The sequence below is a fragment of the Rousettus aegyptiacus genome, unplaced genomic scaffold (assembly GCF_014176215.1).
Source record: "Rousettus aegyptiacus isolate mRouAeg1 unplaced genomic scaffold, mRouAeg1.p scaffold_m13_p_1, whole genome shotgun sequence".
Classification (NCBI taxonomy): Eukaryota; Metazoa; Chordata; class Mammalia; order Chiroptera; family Pteropodidae; genus Rousettus; species Rousettus aegyptiacus.
The window spans coordinates 117242402-117260152 of NW_023416284.1; the positions used below are offsets into that span (position 1 = coordinate 117242402).

A 17751-nucleotide genomic window follows, 5' to 3' on the forward strand; every position below is an offset into this window, starting at 1 on the left:
TATGTTTTCTTTTGTAGGTAATCTAGATAAAATCTAGATAATCTACTCAAATCCGACCTAGCCACCTTCCTTTGTGTTTCCTTTGCCTCCTTTCAGTATTGCTCCAACCCTATAAATTGCCCAGATCTTTTAAGCCAAGTTAGGGAGAAAGTGGGTCTGACAATCACTAACAACATCTTAGCATGAATTTGTTAAAGATGTTTCCATTTTCTTTTCAAAAGTTCTGTTGATTGAAGGTTCCTAAGCAATGCATCTTTTGTGGTAAAATTTTAGAAATTACTTTTTGAAACATTGCAGAGAGCCTTTGAAATGGCACTGCTGCAGCGATTCTCCTGACAGGATGTTTGGCTATTCGGGTCTCATCAATGGTTCCTCAAGATGAATGCACATTTACTCAACAAGTGTGCTTTGCTTTATGCTAAAATGCATATGTCAATGCTCAAAGAAGTAACATTCAACTTGTGATAGCCACTTCTGCTACCTTGTCATTCTTATGCAGTGGATCCTTAAAACTCATGCATTTAGATTATTGTGCCCTGTATCTCACCCCCAAATAATTAACATTTAGTTTTCATTTGTTTTGTTTGGCTTTTCACAATAAAGCACATATTCCAAATGTATGGCACAGTATTTGATTTTCATAAACTGAAGGACTTACTTGGAGAAATATTTTTATATATGTTGCTGGAAATATTGAATTCATTTCAAAGTGACAGGTTAATTACTTTGATATCAAATATTCATTAAGTCCCTGGAAGAATTTAAGATATATACTGGTTTCCACTTGGCAGTTGGCCAGCATTCCTTCCCCTCCTTATTGAAGTGTCATCATAGTAGGAAGTTCAGTTGTATAGTCTTGAATTTTGTTTTGCCAATCAAAAAAGAAAAAAAAAAAAAACTTGGGTTAAAGATCCCCTGCTTTCTCAGATTCCAAGGGCCCTGTTTTGGCCTAAAGCCATTCCTGCCTTAAAATGGGCCAAGGAGAACGCTGAGTTTCAATGACCCTTATCAATAGCCAGAGGACCTGAGTCACCAGTTTCAAGGAAATTATTTAAATTTGAGGGAGAGGGTCATTCTCCAAAGAAAGTCAGAAAGAAAAGACTTAACTAGGTTTACTAAAAGGATTAAGAATTTTGTATCAATATGATCATTCATTATATGTTTTGTTTTGCAAGAATCATTTTTAGCTTAAAGTATATTCTTACAGACATGTTGTATTTTGTTGATGTATTACACACACGAAGGTCAACTAATCTTCCATGTAGAGTGCAATGAATTTTTATACATATTTATACATCTGTGTAACTGCCACTCAGATCAAAATATAGAACATTTACAGAATCCTAGGTTTTCCTGCATTGGATCCCAGTTGAAAGCTCACTAAACTAACTAGTACTTTGACATAGATTAGTTGCACAACCTCTTGAACATTGTGTAAATGGAATTATGTAGTAAGTGTTCTTTTGGGAATGATATTTTTTTCCATTAAACATTATAAGAATCATCCAGGTTGTTGCATGTATCAGTGATTCGTTCTTTTTTTTTATTATTACTGTATAGTTTTTCATTGTATATATCACAGTTTATTCTCTCGCCAACAGACATTTGGGTTATTTCCAGTTTTAGACTATTATGAGTAATGCTTCAATGAGTGTTCTCTTCCAAAAAGGACATTTACACTCATTTTTTGTATTCGTTTCTTTTGAGTCATTGAATTTCCAGGTCATAGAGTTCAGGTATATTTAGCTTTAGTATATGCTGCCAAACAGTTTTCTAAAGTGGTTGTACAGATTTCCACTCCCTCAGCAATGTAGGAGAGTCATCCTTTCTCTATATCCTCAAAAACACTTAGTGTTGTCAATTCTTTAGTTTTTATTCATTTAGTAGTATCTCATTGTGGTTTTACTTTGCATTTCCCTCATTACTGATGTTAAGCACCCTTTCATATGCTAGTAGACAATTTGGATATTCTCTTTTGTGACGTGCTTAAGTTTCTTTGCACATTTTCAGAATAGGGTTTTTAATCTTTTTCTTACAGATTTGTGAGAGTTCTTAGTATATTCTGCATATGATACTTTATTGGGTATATGTGTTGCAGTAGTCTGGCTCCTAATCTGTGGCTTGTCTTCTCACTCTTTTAATGTTGTCTTTTGATTAATAAAGATTTTGATTTTAATGAAGTCCAATTTATCAATCTTTTATAATTAATGCATTCTGTATCTCTTGCAGGAAAACTTTGCTACTTCAAGTTCATGAAGATTTTATATTTTTCTCTAGTCCTGTATTGTTTTACCTTTCAAATTTAGGTCTAAGATCATTTCTAATTTATTTTTATGTGTGGTCCGAGGTAAGGGTCGAGGGTCAGTGTTTTTCTATATAGAAATCTAATTGACTCAGAACCACAGATTGAAAAGACCATCCTTTTTTTCATTGAATATCAGTGGCCCTTCTGTGGTAAATAAGGAGATCATATGTTCATGGGTCTGTTTTTAGACTCTACTGTTTAATTGATCTGTTTATCTATATGTGTACCCATAAGCCCCACATTATAAAATTCCTAGTATCTGATTATGTAAGTTTTCCAGCTTGTTCTTCAATTTTGCCTTAGCAATCTTAGTTTTTTTTTTAAATAGTTCCATATAAATTTGAGAATCAGCTTGTCAATTTTCACAGATACACAGACACACACACCCTATTGGGATTTTAATTGATATTGCACTGAATCTTGGTGAAAAATCTACATCCTAATAATACTGAGTCTTCCAGTATAAATACCTGATTTATTCCTTCAGTTATTTAAGGATTTAATGCCTCTCAACAATGTTCTTTAGTTTTCAGTACAGAGATCTTGATAAGATGCTTGGTTTTTATAAAAAGGACTGAATTCAAATTTAAAAATTGGTAGTTTATAGAATGTCCAATTTTACTATTATTTAAGATCTGCAGTTATGTTAAGATCTCTGAGATAGGAATTTCCAAAGAAGCTAAGTAATCTCTAAAATTATTCAGTGCTATACTTTCATTTATGTGTAGAGAAGCTTTTAAATCTGATTAAGTGGTAGTGCTATTTAGAATCTGATTTATTTTTTTGGTTAGATCTATCAAGATGATGCCCTGTCACCACCCTTGAACTCTGTGATATATATATATTAAAGAAAAGGCTGAGGGGATCAGCAGTTAAACCAGAGAATCCGTAGTTTCACTTTCCATAGAGCAGGCGACCAATTTGGTTTTAAGCAGTTTATCTTTTATCTATATTAAAAACTTTTAGGTCATTAAACCCAAACATGAATTTTAGATGTGGAAAATTGAGATTGGATTGCATAATGCCAAGACATTTATTTAATTCAGTTTAAGAAAGTCTCTCCAGTTGTACAGTTACCAGTGCATATTCTAAAAATTAGCTGCAATTTTGTCTAATTTTCTGAACTGACTATAACATTCCCAGAATCTAGCCTGAATTAGATTTAAACATACTCCAGGTAATAAAAAAAAATTAGTGTATGAATTTACATTACTATATGAGTGTGTTGTGGTAGTATTGAATGTGTAAATTCTCTGTGAGTGGAGACAAACTTTATCTTTTATTTCTTTGATTATTATCGTTTTGGCACATAATACCTTCTCAATGACTTTCTCTCTCTCTCTCTTTTTTTTTTTTTCTTTTTCATTGTATGGCACTTTTATATAGCAAAGACATTTATGTTTTTGCTTTTTAATTTCATTTTAATAACTTCCATCTATGTTACTGCCTTTGTCAGTTCAGGCTGCTCTAACGAGGATACTATAGACTGAGTGGCTTAACCATCAAAATTTATTTCACACATTTCAGGAGGCTGGGGAGTCCATGTTCAGGGTGCTAACATGGAGAAGTTGTGGCGAGGGCCCTTTTTCTGGTTTTCTTACATGGTAGAGAAAGAAAAGGGTCTTCTGTTTCTCTATCCCCTTATAAGGACATCAGCATTGTCACGGGTTCTCTACTGCATGACCTCTTCCAAAACGAATTACCTCACAAGGCCCCACCTCCAAATACCATCATATTGTGGATTAAGGCCTCAAAATATGACTTTGGGTGGGATGGAGGAACAATTGGTCCACAGCCATCCCTTTCTGCTTTAATCTAATATCATTTGACACCAAAATCTGCATTAAAGTTATATTAAAATATAATAATAGTTTGCTTGTTTTAAAATTGGAATATACTTGGCCTGTGAAAATTAAATGATACTAAAGCTAGCTACTTTCCTAATGTGAAATATATACCAACAATTAGAATGTTAAAAATAATAATAATAATAATAGTTAACACTAACAAACATACACTGCATACTAGGCATTGTTCTGAGCAATTCACATATATGTACATATAATCTTTATAAACACACTATTGGGTAGGTAATACTCATTCTCATTTTATAGAAATTTAATAATGGTTTAATTTCCATTTTTTTAAGTTTTTGATTGTATTGTATTGTATTTGAAAAAATTGATAGAAAATGTAGTGCAAATCCTCAATACTTTTTTTTTTAATAGAAAAACAATGTCCTGTACTAAGAACAGAGGGACATCAGTTTATACAAGACAACAGAGATAAGCTTGAAGTTCCAGGTAAGTGTTATAATCCTTTACAGAGAAGAATTATGTGTAAAATTATCACTAAACATGTAACATATTGTAGGTGATTCCTTGACATTGTAGTTTAAAATGATAACAGTACAAAAAAATTAAAAGCAAAGAATATGGATAATGTTGAAAATATGCTGAAAACAGAGTTCTATATTGTTTAAGTGAACACCAGCAACAACTCAAACTCTTGGAGAAAAAAGGTTATTTAAAATCATAAAAGCTGTATACATTGTAGAAATTTTGAAAAAAAAAATTTATGCAGCAGAAAATCTCACTACCCAAATATAGTCATGATTCCCATTTTGGTATATCATTTCTATCTTTTTCTCTTTCTTCCTTTCATTCTGTTCATTCTCCTCTCACTCTCTTTCCCCTTACTACCACCACACGCACATGCATGCACACAATCATAATACATATATTCTATTTGAAGTCTAAGCATCTCCCTGTATCAGCATACAGTCTTCTAAAGTGGTAATATTTTTTATTTAACTAACTTTCTGTCTTTAACTATTCGAGCTGCTACAATGAACTACTCTGCTTATTTACTTAGGTAATTCCCTAGGCTAAAGAGAATTAATATTTGAGCCCTTTGAAACCACTTTATCTTCTTTTATCCTAAAAGGAGAAAAATGAAGTAGAGAAATTTTGCTGATCCCAAACAGCAGGATTTTGTTTGAAATAAATCAGTCTATAGATAAGGACAACAAAAAATCCTATTTAAAAATCAATATCTCTGTGAGTTTACTAAATGTAATGAAACTACTGGATTAAATCATTTGTCACGTTTTACAGGTTTTGACCTAGGAGAAAGCTTTTCTTTGAGACGTGCATTTTGTGAAGGTGATAAAACCTGTTTCAAATTGGGAAGTGCACTTCTTATTAGAGATACCATGTAAGTAAAATAGTTTTTCTTTACATTTTAACTCTTTTCATTAACTGTTTAACCATTTACATAAACTATTTTCTAAGGAGATTTTAAATAATTTGTTAAAAAATAAAAAAAAATCTCAATATTTTTATGCTCACTTGAATGCTGTAGTAAATGTTCTGTTTGTATATTTGTTGTTTTTAATAATCTTTGCAATCTGATCTTGCTCTATGGTGGAAATGCCAAGTACAGATAGAGGCATCATCTTTATAGAATAATTTGTTTTCAAAGAAATATTATTTTTGTTTAACATAGACATGACCAAAATTAGATTTTGTAATGTAAACTTTAACACATAAGGTATGATACAGACTTAGAGACAAAAGGCTGATTTATCATATTTCTATATGCTTTATTTACAAGATAAGCTTCATGATAAATTAAAATAAAAGAACTTAGAGCCCTTAGGTATTCATATTATATAATGTATAGAGTAAATAGTAAAGAAAAACTGTTTGGGTTTTTTTTTTTTCAGTTTTATTTTTGGTCTTGATACTCATTTCAATTCAAAATGGGTTTACCAAAGGTTTCCTTTGTTATCATTGCTATTCTTTTCCTGCTGACAAACCTGGGATTAAATAATGAACCACTTGACATTTAAATATTGACAATTAGTCAGCAACTATACAGGGAAATAATAAATTTCCATATGCTTGGCTATATGTAATTGGAGGATGGATAAGTAATTCAGAAAGCTTGAGTCATCAAAAAGGCAAATATAGTGTATATGGCCATGGTACTTAGTCTTTGAGTCTTAGATGAACATTCCAGTGTGTGAATATACTGCAATGAAAAAAAGAATCAAAATTCTGTTTGGTTTAAAATGCAGCACAGCTGTTTTTGTGTGAAAGTATACATAAATTTTTTCACTTCCTGTTGGGTAGCCTAATATTTAAGCAACCAGACAGGGGTGTTGAGTCTCCGCATTTGAATTTTCAAAGGGAAGTGGCATTAATCATCTCATTGTCTCTCCTCAGATGCTCCATAAAAGACCATGTTTCTAACTCACTATTTTTTGTGCGTGAGAAAAGTTTCTTTTAAGCCTTCTATTTTGTGATAACTTTAGAAATTTTAGCTTAATGTTATGGTTTCTTAAAAGTAAACTGCTCATTAATTGGTAAGAAATGAGGGTATTAAAGAAAGTGATTTGCTATTGGGAGATATAATGGTGGGGCACTTCAGCAGACATAACTGTACAGACCTTTGCTGTCGTGGGTGGCTTTCAGGTGGTTTCATGTGTAGGCACTAAATCCGCAGGACAAGGCAGTTCCATGTTTGGGTATTTCATATGCAGTAAAGTCATTATGTATCATATATATTTCATATGTATTGGTTTAGATGTTGCTTAACTACTAGTAGACAACTTTAATGAATTTAAGAAAGGCAACAAATTCTTACTAAAATTAAGATGCATTTTATATCTTGTCCTCTTCCTAATGATTTAAACTCCTGTTATTCTGGCTTGCTAACTAAAGGATCGGAGTGAAAATCTTTTAAAATTCATTGAGCCTGTATATATAAGAAGATTTAGCTAATTTTAAGTAGTTGTATTGGAAAACTTAGTGCCACATTTAGACAGTGCTATTCCCTCTTGAATAGGTATCATAATCAATATTAGGTACAACTTGAAATTTATTTCTTGACCTTTGGCTCTAAAGCACTTTGTGATCCCAGATAATCAATGCAAGTGAGTTCTCTGACTCTGCGCAGCAGAACCCTGGTTTCTCCACTGCAAGAAACTGGAGGATATCTGGTTAAGCTGACTAGCAAGTGTCAAGTGGCTTGGCTCATCTCCACTTAATTTCACTCATTGAGCCAAGTATGCTAGGATGCTTCTCTTGCATGATGCCATTTTGATTTTTCGATGAGACGGGAGTAAAGTTGCAGCTATTTATATATTTGTAAATAAACTGCCTTGCAGAATCAGCATGGGAAAAAGCAGATGCTATTTTATATGGAAAATGGCGATTCTTTCTGTGCCTGAGCTTGTTTATATTACTCTGGCATCTTCCGGGTGAGATTTATGCGGTGAGAGATCTGATGAGTATGTTGGTCAGATACTTATCTATTGGGCACACTTAAGGCCTTAAGCCTGGCTTAATGTGGGGATCCCAAAAGCTGCTCTTGTAAGGGACCTTTCAAATAAATGTTATTGTACACTTAAAGGCTCAGAGAATATCTGAGGGGCTTTATATGTTTGGTTTTGTTTTAAATTCATGTCCATTTTTTTTTTATTATTCTTTGAGATAGCAAATGATGTTTGGGGGTTTTAAATGAGTCTGGGTGGCATGCTACCTAGTTTTCTAGAATTATCTTTTAAGAGGAAAGTTCCTTGGCTTCCTGCACATACAGGTATTCCTAGTTATGTGAAAGAAAGAAATCATTATTTTTATACATATTGAGAACTACATCCCAGATTACCATACTCTGCTTATTTTTAAATTGTGTTTTGATGATTATTAGGGCAAAATAATGAAGTCTTGAAAGAAAATATACATAAACATAAAACATGTATATACTACAGAGAACCTTATTTTCTTGGTGTAATATAGTCCTTATATGTCATTAGTTGCTTCTATAGAAACATTTTACATAAAAATGTCTTAGTAGTTGAATATTTTAGATGAGTTTATGAATATTGAATTTCTAAACTGTTGATTCTAAAGGGCAATCTACTCTTATTTTGACTGGCCAATGAGGGAATCAATCAAATGTACCAGGGAAGTGAATTTCCTGATTTATTATTGAATTGAGTTTGGTAAAGAGTCTTATCTCTCAGAAGCTATGATTGGTACCTAGTGGTTATCTTGAATACTATGTTGAGAAGGATTCTGAGTCCATTTTCAGTTCAGCAAATCAGAGTGCTATGACCCATTAGCAGAAGGGGATAGAAGGAAGTGTTTATGTGTGTTTCAAGTCTGTAGCGTGTCTGATTTAGGATGATTCCTGTGAGCTGGTGGTTTTTGTAACTGAAACAGTTCCTAAGAATTGGCGGGGGGTGGGGGGTGGGGAGAGAATAAAGCTATATGAGAAAAATAATCAATACAAATTAACATTAATAAGATTTTATGAGCTTGGTTAGAGTAGCTAGATACAGTGGCGTTAATAACAGACCTTGTCCCCTCAGCTTTTGTTAGAGATAGATAAACCTCCAGAGAAGAGGGAGCCTTCTCTCTCTGTCTTTCATTAAATTGGTGGTTGCTTTCCAGGAGCAGAGACTATTTGGTTTCACAATTACATGGAAAAAAAGAGCTGGTAGAAGATATTTTTATTTGCATTTTATGTTTTTATAAACATAATTCTCAGCAACTAGGAAACCCAAAATTATGTATTTAGAAGGTGTGTAGTGTTTTTTAGGAGTTTTTAGTTTTTCAAGTTTTTCCAGACCTTAACAGTTCCCTTGGAAACAATCCTGAATGTGGGAAAGTTGTTACATACATCTATTGCAGAATGACCTGTACCTTGTCTTTGCTACTGTTGAATGATTTACCCCATGGACATGTCTTTTCTACCCAGACTTTTACACTACCTCCAGATTTTTATTATTATAAATGACACTGCAACGTACTAGAAAGTTGTTTTTCTCTGTTTTTAGGATTATTTCCATAAGACTGATTTTTCTGAAGTGGAATCCCTAGCTCACTTTTTAAGATCTTGATATATACTTCTAATTATGTTCTATCATTGCTTTATTCATCTATTCTGCATATTACCGAATATCTTCAGTAGCATTTACAAATAAAAGCTGCAGCTTGCTATGTAAGTATTAGGGGTTCCTGAAACATTTCTCTTCTGCTGAAGGATGAGTAAGATGTAGCATTTGATAAGTCACCAAAATGAATGTAGTCTAGTCTAGAGCTCACCCTTTTATTCAACAAGCATTTATTGAGCATCACTATGGACTGGGTACTTTACTAGGCTCTGGAATTACACTGGTGAAATAACATGGGTCTAATCTTGCTTTTCTGGACCCTGTTGGAGAGATAAACAGTGCAAGGAGAAGCTATACTTCTCTCTTGCCTTGACTCAAGAAGAAACTGAGATGTATTGCCTTCTGTCATTCAAGCATGAGCTATAGGACTCAATCCCACTCCATCTCTCATAAAGACTGAGCTTTCTTAGGTATCACACACAAACTGATTTTTAAATTCTGTTCCTTCCCTCTTAAGGATCTCTTTTCTAATCTATGTTTCATTTTTATTGCTCTTCTTTGGACCTCTCCAAGTTCTCAAAACCAGTTAAATTTCAAAGCTCAAAATTATGTTCAGAACTCTGATATTGCTGAATATTTTAGGAGGATTGCTTCACAATTCAATTAAACTATAGAGAATAACTGATTTGCATCCCTTGTGTTTTCATTTGGGGCATTCTATTATTTTGTAGATAGTAAATTTCTCATATAAGGAAATCTGACTTAGTTAAAAAGTTGTACAGCTGTTTATATGAGATTGACTATTACACATAACTCTTATGTCATCAGTTTGTCCTTAATTATAGTTTACAAAAATGTGATGTAAGTTAGTAAGTCATACATTCTTAAGATGAAAAGCCTGATAAGTTCACAATTACTGAGTTCTTTAAAAAGTACAATTTAGTCAAATTAAATATATTAGATAAAACTGAATTTTATGAGTATCATTACACAGATTTTAAAATGCATGGAACTATTTTCTTCATCACAAGAGCCTATTTCTCTAGAAAATTCAGAGATGTTAATGTTTTAATAACAAATTGCTTTGTATAGAAATAGCTACTTGGTTCCCAACATTGGGGGTTCTCCAGGTAAAATCTGAAACTGGCCCCCACATATGAAGTGTAAGGAGAAATGCGAGAAAGAGGCAGATCACTCCAGATTGGTAGGTGGAAGGTTTAATAAGCAGGGGAACTTATATATGAGGCTTATCTCAGACCGCTGCAAAAGGAGACTACCATACCCACCCCACAGGACCTTAAAGGTTATACAGTAGTCATCATTTAACATCATTGATGGATTGTTAGAAACTGACTTTGTTAAAAAAAAAAAAAAAATATATATATATATATATATATATATATATATATATATATATATATAACAATTTTACCATAGGCTAATTGATATAATAACGAATTAAGTTCATATGGCATCTTTCTGGTCACAAAAACATCACCAGACTGCTAAGTAAAGACCTAAAAACAATTATAATATTAAACATTGAAATAAACATGAGCTATAGCTATATTTAAGTAAGACAAGAAAGATAATTATTTTCCAACCAGCTTATTGTAGTTTAAGGTTCTAGGTGGCCAGAGCCTATCCTGACAACTCAGAGTGCAAAGTGGGATCCACTCTGGACAGGACGCCGTTCCATCTTAGGGAGCACACACATACCCACACTCAGACTGGGCCAGTTCACCTAACATACACGTCTTTGGGATGTGGGAGGAAACTGGAGTATCTAGAGGAAACCCACACAGACAAGGGAGAAAGTAAACTCCCGTAGACAGTGTCCCTGTCTGGGAATCGATTTTTTTTCTCTCATCAGTGTTATAATGAAACAGCATTGAACAGAATGACGTTATGTGAGGACCTGCTGTGTAGAGGCCTTAATGGGTTCAGTGGCATATATAGTTCACATCATCTCAAGCACACATTACTCTCTCAAGGCTGCATCATAAATGGCTCCAGATGTGGAAATGGTGGCAGAAAGTACATCCCAAGGATGGGAGGAGAGCCTCTGATTGCCAGGGTCCAGCTTGTGGGTCAATCTAAGTCCCCATCCTCTTGATGATCTTCTCTAACATTACTAAAATGTAATATAATATGAAATATTATCAGTTCAGTATTTTCATTTACCAATTTCAAAAACATTTGATATTATCACCATCAAATTTTTAAGTTGTGATTTTCTCTTTTCAGATTTCATATAATTCAATATTGCTGGGGAAAATTAAAAAGTATCAGTAATTGATCATAGGCATATGATCATTATATCACTTTTTTTTATTTTGTTTTTGTTTTACTTCAGAAAGATCATTTAATATATCTACCATCTTAACAAATTTTTAAAGTGTACGGTATATTATTGTTGACTATAGGTACAACGTTATATAGCAGATCTCTGGAGTTCATTTCCTATTTTATTATGGTTAATTATATGTGAATTATTTTATCTTAAAATGTCCTTATGCCATTTACCTTGAGAGTAATGAGTTACCAGTTAAATGTACTACTTAGGGCTCATAATAATGCAAATGTCATCCTAAAGTAATAAAATTACTTAGGCCTTGACAGGCATTGATTAATCTACTTCTGCTGTTGGATCATGTTAGATTTCTTTCTTTACTCATTCTTTTAATCCAATGAATCGAATCTTATAAGGAACATCGGAGTTTTTGCTGGGGTGGGGGTTTTATGTACCTATCTGTAGAGTGTGCAATGCAGGTTTTTAGAGAGTATACAAAAGAAAGAAAGCGTGTAAGCATGTACTTCAGTCATCTTAAATCTTATTTGGCCCATAAAAATGCTGCGAGGATTAATTAGTTATTCACCTTCAGTAGTTGCAAATGTATGGTTCTTATAGCGGTTGTAAACCTAAATTGAAACATGATAAATTTATGAATTAGACAGATAATTGACATGAGTTAATTAGCATGATGTTTCATTATACTAATACTTAAATATAACTTTATAACAACTCTGCAGTTGTTTTCGTAGATTGATGAGATTATGTTTCATAAAATAGCATTGGATAGTCTAATCCTCATTCCTAGACACAAAACCGTAGAGTAAGATATAATTAGGATTTCAGTGATAAGCTTTGAAATGTGTATCAGTCTAGGAAGGATTATTGTGTCACTAATAAATCATTAATTTATTATCATTTTAGTTCTTTTGACTTAGCCACAAAGGCTAATCAGAAAATAAGCATGGTAGCCCAAAAGCTGCTTATGTTTTTTTATATGACTCATATAAGCTTGGTACACCTTGTCCACTGCCTCATTTTAGTCAGTACTTACATTTCCTAAAAAGCATTTGTTCAAGATTAGTTGAAATTTTTATAATCTTAAAATAAAAATAACATTCAAATAATCGACTTCAATAATTCTTCTCACCATGGCTGTACCTGTGTAATTGGAAAGCAATCACAGATTCAGTGAAAATTTTAATTAATATGATGCACCTGATAATGCCATGTAGAATTAACATCTGGTTGGTTGACTAGGCGATTGAATTGACCAGATGTTTTGTACCCAGGTTATTCTTATTTGAACCATCTCAACTTTCGCTCTCTACCACAGAATTTCTCTGCTTCGGCTGTCCTTTCTAGAGGTGACTCCTGTTATCAAATATTAACCACTTCACTTGTGCTCTTAATCTCCTGGTCAGCTTCCTCTAAGACCTTGATCCACCCATGAACCCCCTTGCTCTTCTGTTTTCAATGTCCCTCTCTACACATCCTGGCCTCTTAGTCTACAGATATATACTTAATAATTCCCTGTTCTAGAAACATTTTCCCTAGACAGTTGGTTTTACTCCCATACTTCCCAAAGGAATAATGTTACTGACTACATTTACTTCCTCGCACATCCCTTAACCCACTCACATCTAAGACTTCTTGAACACTATGGCAATTTCTCTTTCAAAGTTACTGGTGACCACTGTCCAGTCTCCAATGCCAACAACATAAGAGTTACTCTAAACTGCCTTCTTGTACCCATTTCCCTCTGTCATATTCTGCCCAATATTTCTGCCAGTTGAAATCCTACATATCCTGGAAAGCTTAGTATACATTCTACCTTGCAAACACAGACTTCACTGATGTCCTCAGGCAAATCTCTCTTTTTGTGGTCCAATATACTTTTAAAATACTTTTTATATAATGCTGATCTCATTCTGGCTCAGATAATCTAAATGTTCCCAGGCCACATTAAGTTGTAGGTTAAAATGATGTCATATTAACATCAGTTCCTAAATTGTTATGATTCCTACCTGTACAACTATAGAACCTCTGCCTGTACAACTGTAGAAACCTCAGCTCCCTCTTAAATGTTACTCTCATTACTTCTGGGAGCCCCAAGAATATAACACATGTGCTCATATCCAAAAGCAAACATATTTTTGTTGTGTTCTAATCTTGTCAATTCATGTCTCCCCTGCCTTTGGTGTGAGTCCCCTCCATGAAAATACTGCTCTATGGGACCCTGCTAACCACTACTCATGGCTGCTTGTCCTCACCCTCAGGTGCCAGAGTTGCACCATGGCTTATGGTTGAGTGTGAGTGAGGGTGTGTGCCTCGGAGGGTGGTGGCATGAGTTCGATGACCCTCTAACTGTCTTTTGGACCCCAAGGCAGTGATACTTAGGCACAGAGCTTGACAGTGTACTTAACAAATATAATTCAATCAATTCTTGGCATTCCTGCCTCTGTGGGGTTCAAAAGCTTATGGATACTAGGATACTAGGCAATCATATTACCTTCACATTGCCTATCTCTCTTCTAGTTTACTCATAATAAGAATATAACACTCCCTTTACATGCGAGAGCTATATTGAAAAAGTATTTAATGACATATTGTCACTGTTATTTCTGCATTTGGCTTTGATGCCAGTGAAAGAAGAAATTCTAACAAGTGTTTCATTCAATTTCCACATTATACTCAATACTCACTGTGTGTCAGACACTAAAGATTTAAGGATGGATAAAGACATAATTCCTGCCATCAAGCTATTTCTGTCTGGGAAGACAGATATCTAAACAATGAGCTATTATAGAATGTACTAGCAATCTTTAGATATTATCTATTACGGACTCTGGAAAAATAGACAAAGCTATTTTGAGGAAACCAGGAAAAGCTTCATAGAGATGCAAAAGTAGAAGCTTGAACGATAAGTACAAATTTGCCAGGTGAGTCAAGGAGACAGTGTGTGGTAGTTAGCGGAAGTATCATGGTGGTTTCAAAGGTCAAGGCAATTTGGTGAGAAATCCCATGCGGTTAGTGAACACAGGTGGGGAGAGAGTCGGAGGTGAGGAGTGGAGGAGACTGAAAGGGCAGGTTATGGTGCTTTTCTGAAAAGGTCTACATGCCAGCCTAAGGGCATTGAACTTTATTCGTAGAAAAACAGTAAAGTGAAAGGTAAAAGATTTCTATGATCTGGAGAGAAACCAGTTTATGTTACACCTCACCATAGCTGTTTTTAAAAAAGTAAAGGTGTTGGAGCAATAGAATTACATTCTAGAAAAAAAAAAAAAGCTGAATATATGCCATTGGGAAAATCACAGCTTTCAGTTAGGTCTGGGACTCCTGGGCTGATTCTGAAGTGGGTACCAAGCCCTTAGAATCAGTAAGCGCCCTTCAGAATTCAGAGGACCTCTTGGGGGTGGGGTTGGGTTTGACCCAGAAATTATTTCATCATTTTTTAGGTGGGGCACACCTGAAAAAGCTATCCTTCAAGGTCTTTCTGAAGAGCAACTTTTCTAGTCCATCCTCAATTTTTATTATCTGAATGCTGTCTATCAGTAGGGCTTGTTTTCAATGAGACGTCATTTACAGTGTCACAATGAACAAGTACCAACCATAACAGGAGAAAGATTATTAGAGAGTCATTCAAGCTTTGTTTTCCCATTAACAACCTATCTGTCCGAATCCCATCAGCAAACACAAAAAGGCTAGGATTTCAGTGTCTCTGTGGCTGTGGAACTTAAATATCATCACCCAGCTTGTGGGGAAGGCATTTCAGACAAAGCCTCTAGGCCCTGCTGGCCAAATTGCCTGTAATGTGACAGGTGATGGTGGATGTCAGCTGGGAAAGAAATGAGTTACTATAAACTCCAAGCATCTCTCACTTCACTCTCAGGAAATGTAACTTGTATCTTATTTCTCTTCCTGGAAGATATTCAGCAAGTCAAAGGCCTCATTGATACTTGTAAATACGGAAGCTCTTCATAAACCCTGCCTCACGGTTATTTAGAATGGAAAAATTAATTTGGAAGCCAGTTCTTGATATTTAAAAATAGAATTTTTTCCATTTAACCATTTGATTTTAAAAGCAAAAAATATATAGAGAGGTTGGGCTTGCTAAATACAATCTGGAAAATTTACTTCGGCTCTACCAAAATAGCACTTTTAAAAAAAGGGGTGCTTTGCTTCAAGGTTTATGCTATGAGGTGGTTGAAAAATCACCCCTGGAACTGTTATAATTAGAAATAACTTTTTAAACACTTTGCTGTCTACATGTATATCACACTCAATTTTTTACACAATTTACAAAATGAAATTTATCTAAAATAATTATGTCTACTTGCTTTTCAGTGTATGGGTACTGAAATTGTGAAAATTTGTAAATCTTTTTATTTTATTTTAATTTTTACATACTTAACTCCTTGCAACACATTTCTTATTATTTAGTTAAGTAAAAGAACAAAGAAGAAACTGGTAGTCTTTGGTTTTTCTTCCTCGTCCTCTTATTCTGTAGTTTGGTTTTGTCTCTCTCTTTTTTTTTCTGTTCATAAGACAGGTTACTTGTCACATTACAAACTATGGTTCTTTTAGAAATATTGAACAAATACATCAAATTGAACTTGCTTTATAATGAAATTACCAATTACTTAATACACTAATAAATAAATTTATAGTTTTGTTATGATCTTTATTTTTCTTGACAACCAACAACCAGTGTCTAGTTATACAGAATAAATGAGATCTACTCCTTGATTTCATCTCCCTGTAAAATAGTTTTTAAATAAATACTGATGTGTATTTTGAAAGAGTGAATTATTTTTAAGATTTATGATTTTCCCTGGCTTCACCATGCTTGCATGTTTCATTCTTCATCTGAGAGTGTGAAAAAGCCAAATTTATTCTCTTCAGGCACTTCTTATTGTGTCTCATGAGTGGGATAAACACAGGAACATTTTTTATCAGACTGCTTCATACTTTTCTTCACATTACATACTTATTGGTATGTTTGTATAGTTCTCATAATAGTATATATACTGTTTTTATAATTCTCACTACTTCTGAAAATGCACTTATTTTTAAAAAATGCTTGGTGAAAAATGCTAATTTTTCTAAGAATTGATCCCTAAGGAATATGTAGAAAATATTCCTGATTGGCTATCTCCTTCTATAGCATGCATATCTTTCCTAATACCTAACAGACAGTATCCTTGTTTTAAAGGTATTACTGTGTGGTTTGCAATACTTCCTGATCTGTGCTCAAAATATCATTATGGAAAAGAACTGTAATAATCTACCTCTCAGGGCTACTAGTTACCTAAGATATGCAAATGTCATAATGAAATCTTTGCTCAGAGCCCAAAATATGATTTATTGTTATTGTTACTATTATAGTATAAGTGTAAACATTTTAAATATTTGTTCATTTCTTGAAATTAATGTTTAATATTTATTTATACCCTCGACCCATGCCATATTCAGAAAAATAGAGTTTTTTCTCCCTCATGGTCTTAAAAACATTAGTTTTAAGTCAGGTCAGTAACAAAGAGAGAAATTTTATTCTTAATCCAGAGTATGAAAGCAACTTGATATGTCGGAAAAAAACTAACCTTGGGATTAGGAGTTCCGAGTTCAAGTCCTGTCCTGACCTCTATCTGTCAGAGTGATGGTGGGGCAGTTATTTAGTTTCTGTGGCTTTAATTTCTCATTTAAGAAATTAGAACATTGATCTAATCACTATTGAGGTTCTTTTCAGCTTTAGGAGTGTAGAACCATAGGGAACTATTATGTGTGGTGTCTTATAACAAACATTTCCAAGGCGAAATCGTAGAGCAGCTATTCTATTTTACGATATAGCCTGTAGAGATTTTAAACTTCATTTTGAAAGTAAGGATATTGATTGTGTTTGTCCCTGGATTTGTTTTGTGTCAGCTTTTTGATTAACCTGCTGTAGAAGTGCATAGAGCTTGACTTTTCCTTCTGCTGCTTTCCTACTGAATGTGATGTAGCAGTCTCATAAGGTCTTATGCAAACTAACATAAATTTTACTTTTATACTATTAAGTATACTATACAATACTATTTATACTATTAAAAATTTATGCTATTAAGATAGGTCATAGTCATCATCACGAATTTTTCCATGAATAGAACAGATTTTCATGAACAGTCTAGATGCTTGATTTAGAGCAACAAATCTGGCAAAGCCCCTATTTTCATGGAAATCACATTCTAGTCACTGGTTACAGGCAATATA

General features: G+C 33.8%; 1 protein-coding gene across 5 annotated transcripts in view; it reads left to right on the forward strand.

Moving 5' to 3' along the window:
- The window catches only part of COL19A1 (collagen type XIX alpha 1 chain), a 296141-nt gene that overhangs the window by 18723 nt on the left and 259667 nt on the right, over positions 1-17751 (forward strand). For all 5 annotated transcript variants that reach the window (XM_016157628.2, XM_036219122.1, XM_036219115.1 and 2 more), the window contains exons 3-4: positions 4534-4608; positions 5422-5521. In XM_016157628.2, the coding sequence (XP_016013114.2) occupies positions 4534-4608; positions 5422-5521 (175 nt within the window). The remainder of the gene's footprint in view (positions 1-4533; positions 4609-5421; positions 5522-17751) is intronic.